The following is a 10,357-nucleotide window of genomic DNA, read 5'->3' on the forward strand; positions in this document are numbered from 1 at the left end:
TATAGTTCTCTAATGGAATACTTGAACTTCTCTGGAAACCTGGACTTCCACAAAGGTGATAGCCCATGTCGATGTTCTGCAGATGCTCCTAGACAGTGGACAGGAGAGGCTAGAAGCAATTTACTGTCTCTTGTAGGTTCTATCTGCCTATTACCTGATACACCAATGTGCAAGACTCATTCTGAGTTCCTTGGTGTATAGTGCTTGGTCCCGCAAATCCCACAGAGGCATTTCTATTCATAGATGGATGCCAAATTTTTGTTGTTGAAACAAAGAACAAAAAGAATAAAAGATAGCTTATGCCATCGCAATGCAAACACTATACCCACTCATGGGTAGTGTAAATGCCTTATAACAGAATACTTCTAATTTTTCCTTCTCATTCTTTATATTTTTGTCATTAATTGTACTTATCCATAAGCTATAGTCATCAAATAGTTGCTAGTATTGTTTTGAATAGATATCTGTTAAATCGAGCATAGGAAAAATAAAAGATTTTATCTTTATTTATTCCTCCTCTAAAAAAAAATTTCCTTTTTCTTCAAAATAAGGATTCAAGTTTCTGATATAATTTTTCTCTTCTCACTGAAGAACTTCCTTTAACAATTCTTGTAAGAGATATCTACTAGAAACAAATCCCCTCAATTTTTGTTTGTCTGAGAAAGTCTTTATTTTTTCTTTCCTTATAAAATATAATTTTGCTAGATACAAAATTACAGGTTAGTGTTTGTTTTTTGTTTTTTTTTACTTTTAATACTTCAGATATTTCACTTCACTCTCCTCTTGCATGTATGGTTATTGACCAGAAAGCCGATGTAATTCTTATTTTTGTTCTATATATAAGATGTTTTTTCCTCTGGCTTCTGTGAAGGTCTTTCGTTTTTCTTTTATTTTCTGCAATTTGAATGTAATACGCTTAGGTATTTTTTGGTATATTTCTTGCTTGGTGTTCTTTGAACTTCCTGAACCTGTAATTTGGTGTCTGTCATTAATTTTGGAAAATGCTCAGCCATTATTACTTCAAGTATTTCTTTTCTCTCATTCTTCTCTTCCTGGCATTTTCATTATGCAAAGATTTACACATTTTGTTATTATCTTACAGTTTTTGGATATTCTTCTATTTTAATAACTACTTTTTCTCTTTACATTTCAATTTGGGAAGTTTCTGTCAACATATATCCAAGCTCACTGATTCTTTCCTTGGCCATATCTGTCTACTGATTAGTCTACCAAAGGTATTCTCATGAGGTATTCTCAAGTTGCTCCTGACTGCTTATAGTAAAATGCAAGGAGAGAAATGGATTGAAGACAGAATTCTTTGCAAAAAGGAACCATAACTTAAAGACTTGGAAAATTCTCAGCCTGTCCATATTATAAGAAAGAAAGTAAGAGTAAGGAAAGCAAGGAAAAGAAAGAAAGAAAGAAAGAAAGAAAGAAAGAAAGAAAGAAAGAAAGAAAGAAAGAAAGAAAGAAAGAAAGAAAGAAAGAAAGAAAGAAAGAAAGAAGGAAAAAATATGTTTGAGAGAGAACGCTAAGGGTGTTGTTGACCAATCATTTCATAAGATTAATGTGGATGTGAACCAGGGATCTAAACAGCAACTCCAGAAGAAACACTGCTAGTTTGAACTGAAAAGGATGGAGATGGGACAGAATGATAGAAGGCTGTCAGACTTCTTGGATTTTATAAGATGGGACCATAGAGTTATTTGACTGTGAACATGCACTAGTCTTCAAGACAAGAGAAGAAGACCCGAAAGGTACTTCAGAGATCATCTTGGCTGCCTCCTTGGTTTCCAAATGGGATTCTTTGCCTTGATTTCAACAGGCCAGTAGGCCTCCACACAAAGACTTTGGGGTAGGATTGTCTGGAGATGTGAGTGTTGGGCCATCTATAACCTTGGGGGTGAGACCCCCTGCTGGGAAGATCATGGGAGCAGGATCCCCACTTAGCAGAGCTATGGGGACAGAAGCTCTACCCCAGTGGGTTCAGAAGGCAGGACTTCTGTCCCAGTGGATAATATGGTAGAGCATCAAGCCAAAGAGGATTATTCTTGAGACTTAAGATCTCACAGAATAAACCTTGCTAGATTTTAGACTTGCTTGGAATCTGTCACTCCTTCCTTCTTTTCCGTTTCTCTCTTTTGGAATGGAAATGTCTATTTTATGTCTGTCCCACCATTGTATTTTGGAAGCACATAACTTGATTTCACAGATTCACATCTAGATGGAAATCATGCTTCAGGATGAATATTACCTTGAATCTCACCCATTTCTGACTTAGATGATATTTAGATAAAACTTTAGATTTTAGATTTTACAGTTGATGCTGGAATGTTTTAACATTTGGTGGCTGTTTTGATGGAAGAAATGTATTTTGCATGTGTGAAGGACAAGATTTTGAAAGGGCCAGGAGTAGAATGCTATGTACTGAATGTTTGCATGTCCCCCAAAATTTATGTTAAAGTCAATCTCAATATGATGGCATTTGGAAGTGGAGACTTTAGGGGATAATTAGGTTATGCGGGTGGAACCTTCATGAATAGGATTAGTGCCTTTATAAGAAGAGACATGAGAGAGATGTTCTCTTTTTCTGCCATGTAAGGATACAGAGAGAAGTCATCCATCTGCAAACTGGGAAGAGGGCTGTGACCAAGAACCAGACCACACTGGTACCCTTATCTTGAACTTCCAGCCTCCAGAACTAATATAAATTTCTGTTGTTTAAGTCACTCAGTCTGTGGCAGGTTGTTATTGTAACCCAAACTGACGAAGACAGCATATTAATCATAGTTATTTTAAATTTCCAGTCTAATAGTTTCAAAATATCTGCCATAACTAAGCTGGTTCTGATGCTTGCTTTATCTCTTAACTGTTTTGCCTTTTAACATGTCTTGTAATTTATTTTGTTAAAATCCAGACATGATGAATTGGATAAAAGGAACTTTGGTAAGTAAGCATTTAATAAGCATTTTGTGAGAAGTTTTATGGTCACCTGGTCAGGAGTTATTTGCTACGTTTACTGTTTGGTGTAGCTGTAGGTGGTGTCAGAGGCTAATATTTCCTCTAGTGCCCTGGTTTTGTCTTCCCTCCTGGTTTTGTCTTCCCTGCTGTCTCTTAAACAGTGTCTGAGATGTGCAGTTCTTTCCCTTATACCAAAGCCCTATGGATGTGGTGTTAAGGTGTAGAGGGAGGGGAAATTTGCCAGATTCCTATAATTAGGTCTCAGTCTTTCAGTGAGCCAGTGCCCCTGGGCTGTGACCTTCACAAGAGTTTCTCAGCTTTCTACTCAGGTGAGATAGGAATGCTAGAGGGGGTTGGGAGTTTGCCTTCCCCTGGTGTTTTCCTTCCCCTGATGTTAAAGATTAGAGGGAGCTGGAGTTGGGTATTCCCTTTACTTTACCTGGGTTAGGCACTGGTAAATAGTTTTATTTGAGGGCAGGCCTTTACTAAGGAGAACAGAAGCTCTGGATATATTTTGAAATGGTTGTTTTTCCCCATTCCCTCAAGAAAGACCTAGGAAAATTTTGCAAGTTACAGCTGCACTAAACTAAGACACAATGATTACATTAGATATTAATATTTGTGATATCAATATTCAAATATTTAATTATATAATTTTCCAAAATAAGAGGTGGTTGGAGTTAAACATTTTGTATTAGTAAAAACTATTGGTTTAAGCAATTCAAAGTACTATTGGAAATCTCTGTTTTGGCGATATCGCGGGTGGGCTTCAGGATATATAACGTATGTTTTCTATATAAATGTATATTTTACATATCTATTTATTCACTATTTTTTTGTGATTATAGTAATTTCACAAGTGCTGGAAGAACCACCTTCCTTATGTATTGTCAAGTTCTTCTCTGTAGTATTTCATAGCCACAATTTTTATAAATATGGCTTTTACTATTATAAAAGTACTATATCTTCATTATAAAAAGTTTTGAAAAGTCAGAAAAGTGCAAAGAAAATGAAATTTACTGCTAAATTCATATCTTAACGAAATATTTTTAACATTTTGGCATATATCTTTCATAATTATACACACTTATGAGTAATTATACATATGGAAACATACATATACACTTATAGTTTTTTTTTGAGAATTTTTCAGTTTATTTGAGCCAAAACTGACAACATGTGCCAGAGAGAAGATAGCAAATGTTCCCAAGACACACACACACACATATATATATTTCTTATTTTATTAATTTTTTAATTACAGTTAACATTCAATATATTTAGCTCAGGTATACAGCATAATAGTTAGACATTTATATAACTTATGAAGTGATTCTTCCCTGTATATACTTTTTAATGGTATTGTAAAGTCCTCACTTAAGGTCATTAAAAGGTTCTGTGACTTTAATAAAACAACATATAATGAAACCAATTTTACCATAGGTTAACTGATACAAACAAGAGTTAAGTTCCTATGGCATCTCTTTAATGTTGAACGAAACAGCATTATTTGAGGACCAGCTGTGTAGAAAACTTTATTAACTTCTGCTTCTCATTATAATAAAGTAGCTTGTGTCACACAAACCCTCCTATTATGAACTACCTTAAAAATTGAGAAAAGACTGAAATAGCTGTTTGAAGGTACTGAAGAACAACCAAAAAAGCCAGGATTTATGGGACCAGATTGAAATACAGAGAGAAAAAGGGTGAGAAACACACGTAAAAGAGAATGAAGATCTAACACATGTAATAAGAGTCCCATTAGGAGAGAAGAGAGAGAATGAGACAGAATCAAAACTTGAGAGAATGCTGAGAATTTTCCAAAATTGAAACAAAAAATCAAGTCACAGATTTTAGAAGCTCTAAAATTCTAACCTGGATAAGTGGGAAAAAAATTACTCTTAGGCCATCATAGTACAGAAACTGAAATGCAAAATCAAAAACATAATTAAAGAACAATTGCAGGAAAAAAAAAAGGCAAATTACCTTCAAAAGAGCTACAATAGGACAGGAAAAAAATGATTCCAATAAAAACAGTGAAAGCAAAAAAAAAAAAAGAAACTTATTTAAACTGTAGCAATTATACAATTGAAAACCTAGAATTTCATATCCAAAAGTGAAGGGGAAATAAAGAAATTTCAGGCCAAAAGAACAGTGGTAAGAGTTTTTACCTGCAGAACAGCATTTAAAGTATAAGGGAGTTCTTTAATTATAATGAACAGGAAAGAAGAGGACCAGAAATATAGTATGTGGGTACATATAGTGGCATGTTTATTATTTCAAACAATAACAATAATGGTCTGTAGGGTTTAAAGTGCATATATAGATTTAGAATATACATTAACAGTAGCACAAAAAGAGGAAGAAAATAAATGGAGTTTAACTGTTAAAAAGTCCTTGCATTGTTAAGAAGGTTGTAAAAGTAATAATTTAGGCTAGACATTAAAAAGTCAAGGATACATAGTATAATCTCTAGGATGTCTCTAACTATAATAGACATGTAGAAATAATAAGTTAATGAAGTGAAGGAGACTGTAATAAAAAATTACATTTTAATCAAAAGCAATATAAGAAAGGTAAAAAGAGACAGAAACGAGAAGTAGAAAACAAAGGAGAATATATTAGGTATACCTTAATATTATCTATAACTACATTAAATTTATTACAAGCTAAATACTCCAATTTGAAGACAAATAATTGTCAGACTGGATTTAAAAAAACTATAATGCTTATATGGGACATAATTTAAATTTAAGGACACAGAAAGTTTTAAAATAAAAGGATTTAACAAATGATATTCCATGATAATATAAGAGACATGCAGCTGTAGTAATATCAAAGGAGACTAAATACAAAAAGAAGGATATTTTGTAATGATAAAAGAGTCCATTCCACTGAGAAATATAATAGTCTTGTTTGTGTGTGCCTAATAAAATAGCATCAAATTATTCAGTAAAGCTGACAGAATTAAAAGTATAATTAGAGAAATTAGCGATTATTGATTGACATTTTTAAATATCTTTCTCAGTACTGATAAAATAATCAGATAACAATACTAGTAGAAGATTTAAACAACACAATAAATTTGACTAGTTGACACATGTAGTTTTTCACCTAATGAATGTAGAACACACATCATTTTCATGTAAACATGAAAGTCATTGGAAAAATAACTATATTGAGTAATGTCTCAACAAATGCCAATGAATTGAAATCATATTGAATATATTCTCAGTCCACAGTGTAATTAAGCTAGAAATTAATAATTCAAATGCTAGAAACTCTCCAAATATTTGAAAATTAAGCAACTATAGTATATATGTGTGTGTATATATATACACACACATGCATACACACACAGGTTTATGTGTATGCATTCATCTATGTGTGCATTTATATATGTTATAATACTCCTTTTTAGTTTCACTTAATATTATATAGTGTTTTTTCACATTTTTCCTCATAGATATAGCTTAGCCTTTCCTGTCATTTTCTTCATACAAAGCATGAGACTGCAGAGAAGCCAGAATTATATAGATTCCTAATTAAAGAGTGAATTGAGTGGGTAAAGGAAAACGGTTGTATTTCTGCTCCCAGAGGCTTCTTCCACGGGCTACTTCCAGTCTCCCTTTCAGTATCTCAGTACCTCTCCTCCAAAAATGCACCATAAAGGACCAAAAATGCACATTATTTGGGCTTTTTCCTGCTCTTCTGGAGGGGAAATTTATTAGAGGGAAGCAGGATAGAATCCTGTGTTTTAATTCACTGACTTTCCCAAAGAGAAAGTAGAAGGAGAAAATAGAAATTAGAGAGACCTAATATTTAGTTTATTTCATTCAATCCACAAAGATGAGTTGCCCACTGAGTTTCGCTTTAGAGAGGAAGAATTGAAAGCTCAGTGAGAGAGCGATATTGGAGCGCAGGTCTGTCTCTGCTCTGCCTTGCTTCGCAACAGCGCGGTGGTGGTGGTTGCAGGGTAGTTCTCTTTAGGGGGAGAATCGGGACTGTGTTGAAAAACTTACGTTTTATGAAACATACCGTAAAAGCCTTTCAGAAGCAGTTTGTTAATAAGGTCATTACTTACATATATTTTTAGAAAGCCTGAAGTATCTCAAATTGTTTGTTAGTAACGATCTTGTAATTCTGTCAGTACCGAAGTATTAGAAAACGGCTAATTTGCATTTTAAAATTTCACTCACTTTTCCCTTCTGTATAAATATGTAGTATAAATGTAATTTGAAATTTAAAATTACATTAGTCCATTTGGGGTATGGCGTTTAAAAAATGGATGGGAGCGTCAACTGCATTATTCTTTTTAAATTACACTTTAACTTTGGTTTTCCTAAATTTAATTCTTAACAGGAGAGCTTATTATTTGAAACGGAGTGAGGTTACACTTCTGTAAAGAAGAAAAGAATTTAGTAATTTTCGAGTAACTCTGTCCTCTGTCCCACTGCCGTTTCCCAGATTTGGGATGCCATCCCCCTCGCCCCCCAAAGCTGCAAGTCTCCTAGCCTAACCTATGCTTGGATTTGGGGTGGGGGTGGGGCGCGGTCCTGGCCGTGGAGCGTCTTATGCGGCTGCGCCATTCCTAAGCTTCAAGGTGCACCGAAGGGACAGCTGAGGCTCGAGTTGGCGCCTCCCTGCTTATTCCCAGAGCCCGACACTCAGCTGGCTGGTGCTGCAGCATCTCCAGCAGCCCGCATCCGGCTCTCCAGACGGCTCCAGAAAAGGTAGACCTTTTCCTAGCCAGGTGAGGTCGAGACTGTAGTTGAGCTTGCTGTTAACGAGGCGCACGGCACCTAGAGGGACCGACGCTTGTTTGCCACTGCAGAATTCGCTGGGGTGACCCGGGTCTGCCAGGGGTATCCTAAAACAGGGGAGATGGGTGTTCTTCCTAGAAGAAGTAAGGGCTTTTTCCTTTCTGGCGCTTCGTTTGATGTATTCAACTGGTTAGAATAAGATTTCAACAGGTAGCAGAGAGCGATCACGTGGGGGCAGATTTGGGATGCCATCCCCCTCGCCCCCCAAAGCGGCAAGTCTACTAGCCTAACCTATGCTTTCAATTCCTCTTTTCAGCCCCCGGAATCCACAATGACAGTGGGCTAGGAAGGCGGATGGGAACGCTCCTCCCCTAGAAAGGCCGGAAAAGAGCTTTGAGCGCCTCCGCGAGTTCCCCGGCGCACGTCAGCGCCGACGCCGGGTTCGGGACCTCAGAGCTCCGCAGGGCCGCGGTGGAGGAAGCGAAATCGCACGCCCTCCCACCCCTCGCGGATATGTACAACGTGTCGTACTCGGAGCTGGGGCCTTCAAACACGTCGTGCTCTGGTCCCGCGCTGGGCTGCCTCAATGCGTCGAGCCCGCTACCACCGCCACTGTCGCCGCCACTGGCCTTGGCGGTGCCAGTGGTCTATGCGGTGATCTGCGCAGTGGGTCTGACGGGTAACTCTGCCGTGCTGTACGTGCTGCTGCGGGCGCCCCGCAAGAAGACTGTCACCAACCTGTTTATCCTCAATCTGGCCATCGCTGACGAACTCTTCACGCTCGTGCTGCCCATTAATATCGCCGACTTCCTGCTGCGACAGTGGCCCTTCGGGGAGCTCATGTGCAAGCTCATCGTGGCCATCGACCAGTACAACACCTTCTCCAGCCTCTATTTCCTCACCGTCATGAGCGCCGACCGCTACCTGGTGGTGCTGGCCACTGCGGAATCGCGCCGGGTGACGCGCCGCACCTATGGCGCTGCTTGCGCTGTGAGCCTGGCTGTGTGGGGGCTTGTGACTCTGGTCGTGCTGCCTTTCGCGATCTTCGCCGGGCTCGACGATGAGCAGGGTCGGCGCGAGTGCGTGCTTGTCTTCCCTCAGCCCGAGGCCTTCTGGTGGCGAGTGAGCCGCCTCTACACACTGGTGCTCGGCTTCGTCATCCCGGTGTCCACCATCTGCGTGCTCTATATCACTCTGCTGTGCCGGCTGCGCGCCATACGCCTCGATAGTCACGCCAAGGCCCTAGACCGCGCTAAGAAGCGGGTGACTTTTTTGGTGGTGGTGATCCTGGCCGTGTGCCTCCTCTGCTGGACACCCTACCACCTGAGCACCGTGGTGGCTCTCACCACCGACCTACCGCAGACACCGCTGGTCATCGCGGTCTCTTACTTCATCACCAGCCTGAGCTATGCCAACAGCTGCCTCAACCCCTTCCTATACGCCTTCCTGGACGACAGCTTCCGCAGGAGCCTCCACCAGATGCTAGCGTGCCGCACCGCCGCCTGACCGCCCCGCACGCCCTGCTCTCCCACTCTGGCACCGCCGGGCGTGCAGCCCTCGGAGTGCAGTCCCCGACCACAGTCTTCCCCACCTCGCTCCCATATTTGCTAGAGAAGCAGATTCTTGGACTCTGCCTCAGATCCAGTGAATCAGACGCCCTGTGGCTGCGCTCGCAATTTGAATTTGCCAGGCCTTCCAAGTGATGCAGGAGCGCGCTGAGTGTGAGGAGCACGCCGAGTGTGAGGATCATTGCAGCCGAGAACGTACACTGACAGCTTCCTAATGCCAAAGGCCACCGAGTCGACCCCTAAACTTGACAAGGGAGTGAAGTAGGAGGAGAGGAGGAAGACAGAACTGCTGAGAACCCCCTTACAGTTCCCCTACTTCCCTCTCTCCCAAGCTGTGCGCAACCCGGTCTCTCTAGGTGGAGCCCTCGGCGCTCTGACGGAGTGAGACCCGAGGATGCGCAGGCGCCCCCCGGCGTCCGCTCCGAGTTCGCCTCCGCACTTTGCTGTTTGGGTTTTCAGTAGCAACTGACTATGCTTCGCTCAAGCCGGCGAACAGCATTGCGAATCCCCTAGCCCTACTCCGAGTGCTCTAACAGCTGGAGAAGAGGGTCAAGGCGCCTGCGTTCCGCGACCACTTCTCCGAGGTGCGGGGAGATGGCTGACGAGAACGCCCGGGCCTCTTCCCAGCAGCCTGGCAGGGGTGTGTGTGCGTGTGTGTGTCTAGCAGAGGCGTGGGGTGAAGGAGGCTGGAGCCTGGCCGTGACTCCCTACAGTAGTGATAAGACTAGTGATGAGTCCCCCTTCCTGTTCCAGCCCTTTCTTTCTTTCCCTTTCCTCTTTCCTACCCATGCTCTCACCTAAAATCCTCTACGACTATTAGGCTGCAAGGGACTCGGCTTGCTCCACCAGGGGAAAAGCCAAGAGCCGGAGTTGCCCAGGCGCCCTATTGTGGCGCCCCCCTGCGGAGCCAGCTGTCCAGCTGGGAGCGTCCTGAAATGGATTTCTGCATTTGTAGTTGAGCGCACCTGCTAATTGGCTCTCTACACCGCCTGCTTGCTAATAGTCGCGTCCTTCTACAGGAGACTTCGTTACCACCACACCATTTAGTCCTCGTGGACCTCTCGT

At 41.1% G+C, this 10,357-nt stretch overlaps 1 protein-coding gene across 1 annotated transcript; it reads left to right on the top strand.

The window, feature by feature from the left end:
- The first annotated feature begins 8,237 nt into the window (after window positions 1-8,237).
- NPBWR1 (neuropeptides B and W receptor 1) lies at window positions 8,238-9,230 on the top strand. Its single transcript, XM_011359152.1, has one exon. The coding sequence runs from the start codon at window positions 8,238-8,240 to the stop codon at window positions 9,228-9,230; it is 993 nt and encodes a 330-aa protein (XP_011357454.1).
- Window positions 9,231-10,357: the final 1,127 nt, after the last annotated feature.

Source organism: Pteropus vampyrus, unplaced genomic scaffold (assembly GCF_000151845.1).
Source record: "Pteropus vampyrus isolate Shadow unplaced genomic scaffold, Pvam_2.0 Scaffold45, whole genome shotgun sequence".
In the NCBI taxonomy this organism is placed as follows: Eukaryota; Metazoa; Chordata; class Mammalia; order Chiroptera; family Pteropodidae; genus Pteropus; species Pteropus vampyrus.